This window comes from Rhea americana, unplaced genomic scaffold (assembly GCF_003343005.1).
Source record: "Rhea americana isolate MKP2758 unplaced genomic scaffold, rheAme1 scaffold_528, whole genome shotgun sequence".
NCBI classification, from domain to species: domain Eukaryota; kingdom Metazoa; phylum Chordata; class Aves; order Rheiformes; family Rheidae; genus Rhea; species Rhea americana.
The window spans coordinates 52,263-69,426 of record NW_028186677.1 but is presented as its reverse complement, the minus strand read 5'-3'; the positions used below and the strand labels follow the sequence as shown (position 1 = coordinate 69,426).

At 39.9% G+C, this 17,164-nt stretch overlaps 1 protein-coding gene across 1 annotated transcript in view; it reads right to left on the bottom strand.

Moving 5' to 3' along the window:
• ATAD3A (ATPase family AAA domain containing 3A) overlaps positions 1-17,160 on the bottom strand; it is a gene marked incomplete at its 5' end in the record, with an annotated part of 30,835 nt that extends 13,675 nt beyond the window's left edge. The window contains 12 exons of the mRNA XM_085318242.1: positions 184-235; positions 2,415-2,539; positions 5,034-5,159; positions 6,044-6,100; positions 6,333-6,488; positions 12,155-12,224; positions 12,999-13,164; positions 13,877-13,946; positions 14,209-14,268; positions 15,728-15,829; positions 16,434-16,510; positions 17,052-17,160. Of these exons, the coding sequence (XP_085174368.1) occupies positions 184-235; positions 2,415-2,539; positions 5,034-5,159; positions 6,044-6,100; positions 6,333-6,488; positions 12,155-12,224; positions 12,999-13,164; positions 13,877-13,946; positions 14,209-14,268; positions 15,728-15,829; positions 16,434-16,510; positions 17,052-17,160 (1,170 nt within the window). The remainder of the gene's footprint in view (positions 1-183; positions 236-2,414; positions 2,540-5,033; positions 5,160-6,043; positions 6,101-6,332; positions 6,489-12,154; positions 12,225-12,998; positions 13,165-13,876; positions 13,947-14,208; positions 14,269-15,727; positions 15,830-16,433; positions 16,511-17,051) is intronic.
• Positions 17,161-17,164: the final 4 nt, after the last annotated feature.

Below are 17,164 nucleotides of genomic sequence, written 5' to 3'. Positions count from 1 at the left end.
CGTCACATTCAGCTGCAAGAGGCTAATTCCTTGTCTCTGGATCCCTTAATTAGGTGAGCAGTAGGGCAGCAGAAAGTTTTATTCTTTTGATTTTTTAGGCTAACTAATCAGGTAAAATAAGAAGGCTGCTGGCTGACTGACTCTGCAGCACACATTGATAATGGCCACTGAAAAAGTACTTACTGTTGCCCTCTTCCGCAGAAATGCATCCGCTTCATCCACAAATAGCAAAAGGCTGTAAAGAGAAAGTACTAAACARTAATGTGAAACAGGTAATGAGACTCAATCGATTCAAGGCCTCTCCTGTTCCATTACCACACACCCATAGCGGTGACCAGGTGAAAACTCAAAGGATTACACAATCAAGTTCATTTTTTAAGGCAACACTTATCAGCTGAGCTGAAGTAACTTGTCCAGTGCATGCTCTTGGCCTATTCCAAAAGCTAAGAAAAGAAGCATTAGCCTAAGACACTTAAGGCCTTAAAATTGACTGCAGACCTCTTGAGCTTTGCTTTCTGCTGTTTAGAATGCAATGGACATGTACCTAAAAGAGCTGGTATGTTCCTGTCAAGTCTGAGCTCATCTCTGAAGTTTAGACCTGCTCCACAAGTATTTAGGAGTGTGCTTATTTTGATGTTCATTCCTATTTACAGGAGATTGCACAATCAGTAACAGAAAACCTGAAAACAAAGTCTCCTCTGCAACATGCTTTGCTTTGTTGAGGTTTTGCTTCTCAAACCACAATAGCAAGAACATAGCGGTTTTATTACCTGTAGAGAAGTGAATTAATAAAGTCAATGAATAATTCAGGAAATAAATTCACTTATAACCCAAGCATAATGCTCTTCGCAAARGAGAAAGCATACAAAAATGCTTATCAATAACAAAACCAACTTGCTCATAAAACTGCCACAGCTTGTATTACCTTCTAGTGTAGCTTCAAATCCATCTTCCTCTGAACAGATAACAGTCTCTTAACATCTTTTACTCAACTCCTTTTTTTCTGAAGATATTCTCAGCTACAGTCTCTGCAGAGAAGTATCTTCTCTCACTACTGCTTTCAGCTAATAAAGGCAACACAGCCAAGACTGTTGGGTATCTAGAATAAAATCTGCTAAAATCCCTAAACGACAATGAAATTTAGAATATTGATGTGTGCAACCTTTGATCACCACTTTTTAAAAGTAGTTATCTGAAGCATGCTAACTTTAAAGGCACATAAGTTTTTAATTGGGAAAGAGAATAAATTCAGACCCAGCCAGTACTGCAGAAGAGTATTCCTCAGTGGCAGCATCCAGTAAACTCCATCCAGTAGAGTAACTTCATATCTCTTCCAATTTTTTTTTTAAGACCACTTAAATTTTTACACCTTTCCTTCTATAGCTCCTCAGAGTTGGATTTAAAGCTTAGGATATTTATTCTGCAAATTCATTTTTTAAAGGAGAAATGAGAACATTCTGATGATGAATGCAAGAAAGGATTAAAATAGACACTGCAAGATAATGTTTGTCTAAAGCAATCAGAGAACACATAAATCATCAATTAGTCATCTCTATCTACAGAAGGCCTGCAATCAAAAAACAGCACAGAAACACATTGATACCCTACTGCAAGCCTTCTACTGGATTTTAATATTCTGGGTGCACAACTAGTTTTCCAGCTGCCTGTGGACTGCAGGAATGCATTTACACCAGCATGAACAGACGAGTTATCAACTCTGATTTTCTGAGAGGAGGTACTTTTCCTAGAGATAGATTTTTGTTTTTAAAGGTCACCCAGAAAGCACACCGGCTTGTGATTTTTACACTCTGACTAATGGCAACACCTTTAGCATCTGTCTCTGCCCTCATCCTTTTTTATTTCTTATAACTCCCTAATTCCATTTGAGACTCAGAACTAAACAAGAAGATCCAGTAGCTACAAGAGTCTAAGACCTGGCAATTGCAAGAGAGAAGGTAATATGCAGACTGTGTAAAAAAGTGGTTACATCTCCATTTGCGTTAAGTCTTCCAACTACTGTCAGAACAGGAATCACTCAAAGATGTGTGACCTAGCCTTCAAGTGGACAGTATCTCTCCACCTGCCTGAGAGCAGGGATCAGCAAGGAGCTAAACTAGGACAAATCTGRGAAATCTGAAGTAAACAAAAAAGGTTCGGGGGAGTGGATTAGCAGAAGCTTTCAATTTTAATATTAAATCGTAATATTAATTATAGTAAATATTTTAAGATATTTTAAAAATATTTAAATATTAATATTTAAAAATATAAAATGTTTTAATTTAACAAGCAGCAAAAAATWCACCCCTTCTAGGCATACTTTTGAAGATATTATGCCTAGTCAGTGTTGTCTCATCTGCTCAAGAGCATCATTCAGTAACAAGTAGAGATTAGGAGTCGAAAGTACTTCTACTTACCCTCTCCTACTGGTGTTTGCCCAGTCAAAGAGTTTATGCATGGCAGTAACTCCTTCCCGCCCCATGGGGGCAACATCACCACCTGTCATGATAGCGTAATCCATGCCTGAATGCATAGCTAACTTCTGGAAGGAAACAAGAAAAAGCAAATGAAAGTTGAGTTCAGCAYTATCCTCCACTTCAAGACTGCATATGATGAGGAAGGAAGGAAAAGTAATTTAGTCCTAACAGCATGGTCATTTGTAGAGAGTTAAAAGTATGCTTGTGGTGAAAAGAACGCTTTTAATCACTGCTTCATTCACTTGGGACAGCTTGTAAATATTGTTCTCAAGGAGAAGGGAAAAAAAAAAAAAAAAATTAGCCTTGCAGCAATGCAGGAAATTTTAATGCCAGAAGGCACTGGCTGAGAGTGCTTAGACTATCCTCTGCAACATGTTGTGTATTTCTTCCACTCTTTTCTTTATGATCTAGTTTCTAACTTCCTTCCTCTGTGTAGTAGAACAGGGTTCTATTCTCAACTTAGTGTTTAATTAATACAGCTGAGGAAAAGTTTTATTAGTTTCTAAAAAAGTTAAAAGCCTGGATTTTAAATGCTCAGTGAACTTGTTGAGTATTCAGACAAAACAATGGAACTTTCCCTTTGTTTTTAAAGTTTGCCACAACTCATTAGTCTGGTAGCTGCTAAACCAAGAGTTTCAACAAACTTCTGGGATATACAATGACTATCTCCCATAGGCCCACAGGTTAAAAAAACACCTCTATGCTTTTCTCTGGTCACAAAATAAAAAGTTAACCATAAAGCAAGTTTGACAGTATGCAGTCAAGGTTAACCAAGCACATTAGAATGGCCTATGGCTTGCAGTGACCACAGTATGCTCTGGCTGCTCTATCATCGCAAGGCAAAACTACMGTCTCCCTCTACCGCTGCCTGAACTCCTCTAGGGCTATGTAACATTGTAACCAAATTCCTAGTTTAAAACTGCTCTCCATCTCACTGTAATACCTCCATAGTACATTAGCCCACAATTGCCCATGTATGCAAAAAAGCAGGATTGGCTGGCACTTGAATCCCTCTTATGAAAAGCAGAAATAAATGGAAAAATATCGCTCTCCTCCATTTCAGGAAACTGTTCACAAATAGCCACTAACTGAGCCCTGCCATGGTGACAGACAGCAGGCTCAGCTAACACAACATCATCTGGCCCAGATCAGGCCATCCAATTCTGCTGAACTGTCAACTGAAGGTTAAAACGAACAAGCCAACCTATGTAGAGGAGCAACAGCCCCAGCAAAACACACTYAGCTGAACCCCAATCAGTTGTCTGCTGTACAGTAGGAGGCAGGAAAAAAGCTCTGCTCTGTCCATTAAGACCACCCAGCTACTGCTGCTAATGTTTCCTGTTTTGCATCAGTCCAACAATGGTGGGAGCTTTGACAGATACATCCAAGTGTGTTTACACCTGTCTGAAGAATCCTGTCAGAGAGCAGTACTGCTTACCACCACAGACCCATATGGCTTTGCCCTGCAGGAGTCAAAGGTGGCCACCACACTATGACATGCTGGCTTTTTGCAACAGCAGTGATAGCAAAGATCCAAGAAAAACTGTATTGTCATTTCCATTAACCCCCACACACCAGTCACAGCTCAAAGAAAGGTCAGCTTCTCAGTGTAGTATTTCTCCTCCATCCTTATAGCACACAGGTCTGATGTAACCAGGCCTTCCCTCACTCTTAAATTCACCTTCCTTCTGACCTCTGCCAATCGTTCACAGCTACCAACAACATCTCCTTGCAGTTTCCATGCTATCTGGAAAARTGTTGAAAGGTAACAGAGATTGTTTAATAACCTTCTTCCTCTTCCTCCACTGCCAAACCTTTCTCTCAGCTCTTATGCTTCTTCCTTCCCCTCCTTAATGCTGCTGTTGCCATTACCCAGTCACACTCCTTCCTACCGGCTTTAGAAATCTGGACTGAGTAGCAGTGGAGATAGTTAACTATTAGAGCAGCGAAAAAATGGATAAAGAGACAAAAAGCAAGGAACAGAGTTTTTGTCTAGCATATTGTCAGAACTGAGAGCAAAAAGTGTTGCGGTATGGATTTAATGTATTGACAAAGGAACAAAATTCAATTTTCATTAGAACATCAAAACTGCCATTTGTAAACAGTCAAAGTCAAACCCTGATCCAAATCCATGCAAAAACAACCTAGTAGAGCGTATGTACAGTAAAGCCATATTGATACTCCTCCCCTGCTCCTTCACCTGTGGATTAATAAGTAACAGCAGAAAAGCCCCTATTTAGACAAGTTACAAATAATTAACAGAGGTGGAAATGAGACAGCAGGCTAGTGTTGCAATTTCACAAGTTACAGTTGCCATATGGCTTTTTCAGAGGGAACAGCTCTTCTGCTTAAGCTTAGCACTAAAATCCAAGCCATTATAGTACTTCAGAGTTGGAGCAGGTGGATGTCCTCTCCTCCCTTCCCAAAACAAACACATGCACACAAAGGTTAGGCAATACTACAAGAACGGATTTCAGACTGGAGAGGGATACTTAGAAGGCTGTAGTTTTCAAAGGACTCAGTAATATGCAGGCTGTCAGAACCTTAGCAAGGTTTTACCTTGGCAAAGAGCGTCTTTCCAGTGCCAGGTGGACCATACATAAGAATATTCCTGTACAGGCTTTTGTTCTTTTTTGTATTTCTTGTTGCTATGGCAATGTCTCTCACACGTGCTTCCAACTTTGGCTGCAGAAAAGAGTTAAACTTAAGAAACAGAAGTACTAAGAGACCTGCCTCCATCAGCTTCACAGGTCAGTTATCAGCAARACTCCCACAGGCTCAAGCTTTTAAGCCTTAATTTCAGGTGCTTATTGCTTTGGACCAGAGTCATTTTGCTTTCTATTTCAGGATTTACTCAATATCTAATTCTTTCTGCTTGAATACAATGCTTTCAGATAAAGCCAAGAAGCACTGCATTAACTACTGCAAGGACAGAAAACAACTGTAGCAGTTAAATAGTCACTTCATAGAGAACGTTGTAGGAGGGATATACCAAACCAGAAGCAACTCTCAACAGTACTCTTTCATGCGAGTAAGTGATAAACATTCATGCTCATATTCCTGCATTTGTGGAGACACTGGGAGAAAGCTATTACTGTAGGAGCATTTTCTCTTAACAGCCCCACAAAGTATTTAAATTTCTCTGGTATCAAAGAATCAAATTCAGAAACAAATACTAGAAGCAGCATTAATTACTGAGTTAAGGACCATTCACAAGACTGGTAAATGAATATGTTCTTTAGGCTTTTTGGCCTAGAACTAGATCTGAGTTCAGTAATATTTCACAGATGAGATGAGACAAGTGGAACTCTGCATATTAACATGCTGACTACAGAGGAAAAACTGCAGCACRCAAGCACTGAACAAAGACTTCCAACTGCCTTGCACAGAAAGATCAAAGGTTATCAGAGTATTTAACGTGCTTATTTACAGTCATAGTCCCCCGAGGATGCTATGTCTCCAGAATTACTGGAATTACAGCATTAGAAGTGAAAATAAGGTGACAGTCTTCCATATTTAGATTCCAAAGAAGTCCTTCACAGACCAAGACAGCAAAATAAAATACTCACACTGAGAACAACTCCTTCAAGAGCATCCTGAGCCTTGCTGGTAAGACGTTTACCAACCTTTAAAGAGGATAAATTCAATCACTGACACGTAAAAACCAACCACGGACCTAACAACCCACCTGGACAAAAGGTCCATATAAAATCACAGTGAAGTCAGCCTGCCTACGCAGTCTCTAGCAGTAGATTTATCAACAGACTCACAGGCAGCTCACTGCCTAATACACAGAGCGCCAAAAGGAATTTTGCATCCTCATGACCRAGAGCAACACAAAACAGTGATGAAATTTACCTTAATAGGGTGCTTCAGTGCCTCCAGCACAGTAATGCGTGATGTCTCTCTCACCAGGGAAGGTTTGCCCAGACGTGCTTCTATGTATCGCCCTGCTACTGCAGTAGCATTCTTGGCAGAGTAAATGCCTACTGCTAGTAGTGTCAGGCCTGCCACCTGCAAAGAAAAGGTGAGTGAATTAGGAAAAAAAAAAAAAAAAAACTCTTGGCAAGAAAATGCTAGAATAATGATGTATGCATGTATGTATGAACTATGGTTCAGGGCAAATGCTGACCAATGGAATTGTTTCTATAAGACATTTTAACTCTGTCTTCACAGCAAAGATCTCACAGTCCCTATTCACAGGGCATTTAAGGCTCTGGCATTTYGCAGCGCAAAATGGAGAGGAAGCACAAGCAATGAATATAGTTATGTAACCAGAAGCATGTTTCCTCTGTACTTCTTTCAAAATACATACGTGGCTTTTCAGACTTAGGGCTAAGTAAAAACTTAAGACAAATAGCTATCACTGTTTATTACCAAACTGGATGTATAAGCCTTATATGAGAAAACAGCATCTCCTGTAATGGAGAGGCTTTGACTTCCAGAGTTATGAACAAAAGTACATTTGGAAAGCGTTCCTTTTAAATGTGTTTTATGCAGGCACTTAAGCACATACAAACTGAGCGCTGTCTGCCAGACAAGAAAACACATGCTGAACTAAAGATGCCATGAACACACACCTGAACTGTGGCTGCCACCAAGGGGCAAATTTCTGAGCAAATATATGYAAATTCATCAGAACACAAGCAGGAAAAGTACGTGAAATATGATTACAGAGACCTTTAGGCTAGCAAAAACAAGTGAGAGAGAGAGAGAAAAGAAGCAAGATCAAGAAAGGTTATACAGTCATTGCATGCACATCTTGAGCCATAGCCATTCACTCCACCTCACTTTGTGATGTGGCTTGCAAAGCTGATCTATATTCAAAACTGCTCAAGTATTTCTCTTTTTGCTTTTTTCCCCCTGTGCTCAATGTACCAAAACTACCAGTAGTAAACTTCAAGAAATAGTCACATGCAGGCATTAACACTCACTGCGCAGCAATACAGATATATACTGGTGTACACTTTACACTAGAATTTTTTGACTATATTAATGTTTGTACAAAGCTGAAACACCTCTATACTACTACTATTCTCTAGAAAAGTTGTGCTGGGGGAGGAAGGAAGGAATCAATGGGAACATTATTTCAAACAATGAATACAATTAYCAGCACAATCAACAGGCAGTGGGAACAGTGCTTAGGATTGTAGGACTGTTCAGATGATCAAGGCAACCCAGATTTGTTAGTCTACAATGCCTAAAAGTAAGAGCATTCTTAAAGATCAGGATGCTGTAAATACTATTCTTCCATCACTAGATGCCTGCTCACTTTCATACCAAAGGCTAAACAAGTAACATACTGAATCTCAGGTAAATGCTGCTCATCTCCAATATCCTCAAGTTCTGTGGAATCTGGATGACATTAAATACTCTACTTAAGTGGATTCACAGCAGCTCAGTCCTCATTCTGTGGGGCTTCTTCCTGCTGAGTGCCAGTCTGCACACTTCAGTAGCATAGTGACATGAGGACAGCTAGGGCATAGAAGTGTTTCAGCAGAATTCTTACAGCCAGAAGATTATGGTTCAGAACTGAGTACAGTATGTCCACTTCAGCTCTGTGAACTAAAATCTGAGTTACACATTCCCTTCCACCACTGTATGTTCAGATCTAAGAATGTTCACTTTGGTTCTTGAAAAAAGGCATATCYAAAAGCTGTCTGCAGACATTCGATTAACTGCCTGTTTAAATACTGTCTGTGCTCTTTGTACAAGTTTGAGAAAGGAAGAAAGAATTTTATAGAGAAACAGCTCTAGTACATTTACGCATGCTCCCTGATGAGGACTGTTCTTTCAGAACCCACAGAACATGAGACATTCCCATCAATAGGCCAGTGAAACAGAAAGACTCCAGACTTCTCCGTGGCTTATGGTTGCCACTCAGTTCAGCACTAAAGTTGGCTTATACTAAACCAGACAACTCTGCAGGCAGCTTTTTGTACACTAGCCAGCTGTCAGCAAAGACAAGGAGCTGCACTAACAATGCTAAAGGCATTCTAGGAGGTAGCTAATAACAACATCTCAAGATTAGGAAGTAAGACTTCCAAGAAATCTTTAGCATGTATAGGCATTTCTCATTAATTCTTATTCCAAGAGATTGAAAGCACCTTTTTATAAACCTTTAGTTAAGGTGTACAGGCATAAGCCTCTAGTTCCATTTGAATATATGCAAGTGAGATGGTTGCTTTATTGAAAAATCCTATTCACCTGAAAATACCTCAAGAGGGCATTACTGCAATTGCATACTGTATTTAGAACCTCAAATTAAAGGAAAAGCTCACTATTAAACTGGGAGATGCTTGGTAAGAGGCCAACTATTCCACAATTCTGAGTGCAAGTAATTTGCTGTGTTCAACTTACAGCTAGATGCTAAAAATTCATCTCAGAGCAACAGCAGACAGACAGAGAGCAAGCTGCATCAACTGCTTATAAAGTCAGCAGGTTTTTACTACAAGCACAGAACAAGATCAAAAGCCTTCGGTACAACACGGATAGCATTGTTCAATTAACTATGAGACACCAATAAACCATGAGACACCATCTGTTTGGTTTCGCTCAGTTTAAATATGTGACATCACATTCACTTTGGATGGAAACATGAAGAGTTCATAACGGCAAGAACCCCCCCCCCCAGGCCTCTACATTTGATTCATACCAGTTTAGAGAGGCTTTAGAAATAAAACATCATAAGAGACTGCCCATCTTTTTAGACACAAGGTACCATGACATAYGTTCTTATGCACACTTAACACTACCTGCTTTAACACATGGCAGACATCCAGTACTGAGTTGCTAAGTTGCTAATACAGGTTGATACATCAGGTGAAAGCAGTCAGATATAAGTATRCCAGACATTTGGACTTCACTTTTATCCATGATACAAGGCATGACCAAATACAGCTTTTAAGACTGCCAACTATGTATCAAAACAGGAAAATTACTTGACACTTACATTCCCAGATGAGAGAACCCAATCACTCTGGCAGTTCCACAGATAAAACTGATTATGGTGCCTATGTATCATCAAGTATCCAGCAAAGGCAGGAGTCTGTGACTAATAAGCAAATTCCACTGGGGATCTCATGGACAGAATGAGGTAGGAAAAGAGCAACCTCTACAGTAGGCAGGAAGAGCTGAAAATCCAGGGCTAAGTTTGAGGAACCCTAAATAACTGGCTAATTCTTACCTTTCAATCAATGTTACAGCATTTCTCCAAGGAGCAGATAATATAAAAAGATCTGGCTACATGATCTCCCTTCCAAATTTCTATACATTTGTATTTATATATTTTTAGATGTATTTACACAAAACATACATGCTAAGTGTGCCAAAATCATAACAGAAAAGCTTATCAGAGGCAAATATGCCCATAACACAGGAAACTGATACCTGGGTCAAGAGATCATGAAGCTAAAAGCACCAGGCACTAATTTTCCAAAGGATCTCAATATTACAGACATTCCAGGTTCAGCCTACAGATCRTAAAAGGATCCAAAATGTCTTCTCTCCCTGGTGCACTCAGGCAATGTCTCTCATATCAGCATCTGTGTATAAAACTGGAAGGTGGATCAGATGCTGGGGACCAATTTGAAGCAAAGTGTCCATTTTAACAAGCCATGCTAACTAAAACTATCTTCACATCATAAAGTTTCCCTGTAAGCAGTATGCAGAGACAGAAACTTTATGTCAACAAGAAGCAATTACTGTGCTCTTTTCTGTGCAGAAAGGTTGGACCAGCTTTTAATCAACCTATTTAGCATATGTAACAGTTCTGTAATGCTCTCTAACCTTCCAGCCTGTCTACACCCGCACAGACAAMAGCAACATTTGACATGTAATGCATGCACAGATCCAACATACTTCATCTAAGAAYTGCTTCAGATTCTATTTCAAAATGAACCTTGGCAAATGTTAACCCCTTAACAGTCAATATTTGTATAACAATATAAATACAYTGGAGGGGCTTTTGAATAGATAAGTCCTAGGCCTGAAGCTCTCAACTGCTTCCTTTTACTACTTCTCAAATGAGTAACCTCTGCAACACACCTTCCCAATTGCTGAGTACTGCTCTATACAGTTGTCAAGAGATGTTCCAGAGACGGAGACCAAATGGTTGAACGCAATTATGCATAACACTACYGGGGCAAAACAGAGTTTTCTAAATAAGCTTCAACACCATAGCTACCAGAACATCATCAGAACAGATACACAGCAGTGACATAAGAAGCGAAGTGAGTTTTAGGTCATGTCCTATAGGGACATGAAAAAAAGCTAAACTATAAGAAAAAATTTCTACAGTAATGTAAAATTTTATTTTTCCAATGAAGTGGACATGTAGGGTCATCAGACAATACCAAAAATATGGCTGGTGAGGCAAGGAGAGAAAAAGAAAGCCTGGCAATAGCAAGCGATTAACAGTTATTCATTTTAATAAGAAGCATTTCTATTTTTACTACACCATGAAGAGGGAAGAAAACTCTCCTCTCAACAGTTAGCCAGGAAGTCTTACATTATTCTCTGCTTCTTGTTCTAATGATAGAATACTCTCTTGTGATCAACATTTACCATTCATATGTTGATACTCCCTAGTGATGCTTGCTCATAAATTCAGGGGATGAAGCTCAAGAAGAAAAGAAAGGTTTAGGCTAAACATGGGAATTCTGAATACAGATGTAATGAAATCTCCCACTAGGAAAGAGGCAGAAGCCTAGATGTTTAAACTACTGAAAAACTACACAGCAATTGTTGCATAGAAATCACCCAAATTCTCCAGATAAAATGAAAAAAAATCACTTTTTCTCTATTTCCTCTAGACAAGAGGAAAGAAGCCCCTTTTGTGTCCACCAGATCAACTACTAACACATTTCAGATACGCTTTTCCTAATATCCCTAAAAAGATATCTCCAATTTGTAATTCAATTGCAAAGGTACAAAAGACATTGAGAGGAAGTGTAGATTTTCTGCTTCCAAAAACCACTACTGGTAAAAAAAAAAAGTCTGGTATCAACAACACTAAACACCACATAATGCTCTCTGTTTAGCTATAAACAGACATTCATGCATCATGAAAAAGCAACAGAAGCTTTAAACAACTAGGTACATCAATCAATACAAAAAGCTAAATGAAAAGCTGTCAGCTCACAACATAGTCAGCTGCAGAAACCAAATTCAAGATCTCAAAGTTAAAAAAAAAAAAAAAAGGTGCAAATTTTTTAAGTTAACCGCATTTCTCTCTAACAGGCTATTAGACAAAAACCTGCTCCCCTACTAGAGACAGGAAGTTCTACAGCTACTGTAAAAAAGAATGCTAGGAGACAAAAATAACAAGCTGGGGAAAAAAAAAAAGACTCATTTCCTTTTTCCACAGAATCTACATGCATTACTAGTGATAGACGGCAAGCTTTCAGATGTGTTTGTAAATATGATAATTTTTCTTTTGTTCTTGGAGGTGTCRCATGCTATTGATCAGAGACAGAACTTTTATGTGATTAATGACAATGGTATTACTATACAAAGATGAGAGTATCTCCATGGGGACTGCAGAGAGCACCAAGTGATCAGTAAATTCATGTCATGGTTTACTAAGTATAATGATGTAAAACCTTATACAGAGCAAGGAGTCAGCTTAATGCACATTTTCAGACTTTTCTGGAAGCTATCAATACCCGTCTCAGTCTTACCGTGGCTGTAACTTTATCCCAGTCTGTTACAAAAGCACGGAAACCTTCACCAAAGAGCATCCCAGCTGTCCTACAGTAAGAGAATAGCAAGATAAGCAGGAGAAGAGGTATTTTGAAGATGGAATTGAAATAATTTACAAGATCATTCTATACACTCATTCTATATGCTATAATGACCTCCTCGAGAATTAGTCAAAGCTAACTGCTAGCTTCTCAGCTAGGAACCCAAAACACAAAAAAGCATGGCAAATATATTTATCATCATCTGATGTGTTCACCTGATCTGCGGTTAAATCCAAAAAAGCATCTGGCACTAAGTCAATACCAACATCTTTTTTTTAATGGCAATAAAAGGTCTAGAATGATAATAAAAGGTCTTGAATTCAAAAGCTCTCTTCATCCAAAAACCTCRAAAGACCTAAAACTAACAAACAAAAATCTCAGAGCCCCACCCCGTTGGAGATGGACTCGTTTATTCCTTTCTTCACTTTGTTCAGAAACTGAGACAATGGTGGAAGATTTCAGAGCGTCCRAGTCTGCATCTTAATAAATTTAAGGCTAGAAGTCATTTGTTAGGAAAACCAAGACTAAAACACATCTTTTTGTATCCAATTCACACCTCCATATATCTTTTTGGCTCATATTCAGATCACAACGTAACGAGGCAACTGAAAAAACATAGTTCTCTTTAATATATCCTCTATTGTTCAGAATACAGGAGYGTCCAACTGACTTTTCACATTCCTTGGACCTTAAAGGAATAAGCAGTAAGATTTCCTACATGATGGGAGAACTCTGTAAAAGCAGCAAAGCAACCCACACCCTTCACTTGACTTGTACATACTTGAGGGACTCTAAAACTGTTTGACGATGCTCAGCAGCTTTCAAGCGGATCTGCTCCCGAATGATATCTGCATTCTCCCGCTCAGCCTTTGCTCGGGCTCTTGCCTCAGCCTCGACGCGCAGCATTTCATTTTTATGCCGCAGCTCCATCTCTCGCTCTACAGTTGCTTTAAAAAGAGACAGAGAGAGAGAGAGAAAATAAGAATCTCTTGGGSTAGCTTAGTCCCAAGTTGGTTGGTGAAACAGAAGCCAAACTGAGGCAGTACATCACAACAGCTGCTTATTATCACATAGCAACAGATTTCAAGATCATAATTCACTCCYTCACCCAAAAGGCTGTCAACCAGCACAATGCTATAGAACACAGGGCAAGGATCTTTTTCCTGTCTGTTCCCAAAGGAACTGCACACCAAACASGTAACTTTCTCCAGACAGCAGTGAGAGACAATAATTATCCTTCAGTTCTGGAAGTCCACCACAAAAATTGCTCAGGGCAACTTCAGTCAGAGAAGGGCTGAATAATAAGGAATAAACCAACAAAGAAGGAAAATCACAAAACCACTAGGCACTGGTGCAGCCCATGTACATCATTTCAGAGGAGAAGGATGCCAAGCTGCAGATATGAAGGATAAGTTGACCCTTGTCCAGGGTCACACTGCACATAAGGCTGAGAAGCAGAATTAGTCAACTGTAAGACACTGTTCCAAAGAAGATTTTGCAAGCAATTGATAGTTCTAGCACTACTGAAATTAACCTGTTTTTTTTACCAATATGGCATTAACACATGCTCCTGATTGAACATTAGTAATATGGACAAGAATTCAAAGACTGATCTGCCCATCCACTTTGCCACCAGCTAAAGAAAAATTAGTAACTTACCTCGCCTCATGGCTTCCTGCTTCTGTACAGATTCTTCCTGCTTCCTCAGATTCTCTTCATTAGCAAGTTGCTATAGACAGAGATTACAGCAGAAGATCTACTGAACTTGTAAGAATTCAATCAACTACGTATTTGTAAAGCTTAAGTATTATAAATACTTTCAAGAAACTACTGCTTAGCTTAAAGTGCATTCTTCTCTGCCCAGCCTCCCAGATTCACACCCCCAAATCTCATGCCCTTAGCTGCTTCGTCCTATCCCTGTCCTTCAATTTGCCTAACCAAAAGCACTGAAGCCAAACAAAAATACATACATGAAAGCAATAATATCGTACCTGCTGTCGCATCTGTTCATCATAGCGCTGCCTTGCCAATTTGTCCTGATATTGGGCTCTCTTCAGAAAGAAAAGTATTTAGAATAGAATATTAAGTGTTTAGGAGAGACCTACTCTTAAGAGTAATAATGTTTGGAACACGTAAAAGAAAAGAGACAAAGCAAAAAACCAACCCAAACCAAAAAAAMCCCAAGGTTTGAAAACAAATAGGGTTTAGCTTGGGGTAAAATATCCTCAGTCAGCACCAAACTCCTCTACCCTGAGAAATCTACATACTCTGACCTCATTTTAAGATATCACACACAAAAAAAATAAAGAGCAAATGCTCCCTGACCCAGAAAAGGGTCTTAATGGGAAAAGCACATTTTCACAGTCTAAAACGCAGTACCTAGACTTGCATTGCGAACAATGGAATTATCATCGATTTTCTTGTTCCTCATTAATTACTTTCAAAAATGTTTCCATTGTAATTGGCAAATAAAACAGTGTCATTTAAACTCCAGTGAAAGTGGTCTGAGCGCCCCAATCCTCAGACCATGGGTGATGTTATTCTCCATTCCAAATACAGGCACAGCAGAACAGCTTGCAAGTCATCTCCTCAACAGCTGTACTTCACAGCATGGCACTTCAAAAGTAAATCAAGATTAAGTTTGCTTTTACTTCAAATGATGACCTACAAATTGCAAGAGTTTAAGAGCATAAACAGATCAGATATTTATGAAGCCCACTTCCTGAGCCAGCCCTGTTCAAGGGCTCCAATGGGCTAAAAAGCAACATGTGCTAGCCAAGCACTTCTAGCTAGCATCGTATCTTCCCATTAGATTTATCGATCTTATATTTTCTTGTACTCGCAAAGTAAAATGTCATTGTATGTAAGCAGTGAGAATAAAAGCCAATTTGCATTTCCCTGATTTCATATTATTGTTGCCTCGGTAACTTGATTCAGATGGCTAGAACATACCAAAAATCATCAACACTGCTCAAAAGCCAACTTCTGACAACTCTTAGATTTGCATCACTTCTTGTCTTAAAGTAATTTGTTCTTTCTGAAAGATCAAACTTGAAAGAAATAGAAATTTAGAGCCTAGTTAAGACTGAAATCCAAGTAACTTGAGAGATTTCATTACCCAGGTAACATACATGCTTGATAAGCCAACAGTCTTCAACCTTTTAATACCATCAGCTCATTAGGAACAAAAAAGTGTATGTCAGAACATTTGAAAACACTTCTCTTCAAGTTCCTTTAAGGAAAGGTAAAGGAGCACGCAACAAGAGCAAGTGTTATCACATACACCCCTTCAGATATTCCAGAAGTTGGTAACAAGAACTCGACACCACAAACCCGACCTATCTGAAAATTAAGTCCACCATTACAAAGCTAGGATACAAAATAGGATCAGTCTATGAATGACCTCCCATTTATGGCTGCCCTAGGTAGAAAAGCTTAATCAATGCATTGTTTCCCTTTCCACAACAGAGGACACACACAGGATTACTCATCTCCCCCTCACTTCCTTACTGCTTGATGCTGTTTTGTTTCTTCACTGAGTGTTTTTCGTCTCTCTTCTGCTTGTACCCGTATCTGTTCACTCTTCAGTTGCTCTATGGCAGCTTCATATTCCTATTACAAAAAGAAAGAGTCATCATAAATAAGCTCAATACACCATCCTACAGAGAAATACTAGTGATAATTATACTTTAAGAAATGCATTTTTTTTTAATTACTGTGATACCCTGCAAAGCAGATGGATCACACATCACCAGTAAGCCAAAACACAATGTATAAAGCATAATCTTAAGATAGAAAGCTCATAATCAGCCATTTCCTGATTAAATATGATTAAAAAAACTCCCCAAAATTCCGTTATAAAAGAGACAGACATCTATCTTCGTCCCAACCACTTTACACCTGCAAAAAATCTCATCAATCCATGTAAATAATATGATAATTTACTCTAGCTTGGCAATATTCTGGAATTTACAAAATCACTTATGACATAAAAGTTCTGCATGAAGTTATAAAATGTCAGAGAAAAAGTCAACTCAGCAGCACTCCACCTTCAGAACTACTTTAAAGAAAAGTCCCATACCAAAAAATGCAAGAACAAAAAACTTAGCACCTTCACCATATTGTTGGAAAATAAAGCTCTAATTTATGCTACATACAAACCAGACAATTGCCTGAAATGGACTAGCCACACAAATACTTATGAGCTACAGCATACCTTAAGTTTTGCTTGCTGTTCCAGCTGTAAGGTCTGCTCTTGCATCTGGGCAAGACTAAGAGCATCTTTTGCATGGCCTGAAATGGTCAGTAGGAATAAGTTATCAACAGTACTAAGTTATTTCTCCAGTAAGAAACCTCCCAGTCTACTCAGTGCATCTGGTGCTGGCAGAGACTGCCTAGCGCACAGCTCTAATGCCACATGTTCAACCTGCCCTGTCAACAGATGCTCAGAAATGTTTTCTGCACACCTGTAACATGAATTCAACATGCTTAACTCCGCTGACCAAGCTTTCCAAATCCTTCCTCCCTCCTTCTCCAGCTCTAGATGAGGAGCAAGAGGAAGCCAGTGCCTCGGAACAGCTGCACTCAGTGCCCGCAGGCCGCTCACAACCCAGGCTGCATGCCCCACGCAGCGACCCTGTGCGAGTGCCGCGAGAGCTCCAGGCAGCCCCGTCCCCGCGGGAGCACCAACTTCTCACAGCGGCGGCCCTCCCTGGACACGAGCAACCTCCTAACGGCTGCGAACGCCGCCGAAGCGGGTAGCGCTGCGCCGAGCGCTGCCAGGCTGTGCGACAACGCGAGCGACGAAGCGGGCCGCCGTCGGCCTCTCACGCACGGGAGGCGTCCAGCTCCCGCGCCGCCTTCGCCGCCCGCTCCAGGCCCGTGGGGTCGAAGTTGCTCCATTTGTCCTTGGGCGCGTGGCGGTCCCCGCCGCCCGCTGCCGCGCCG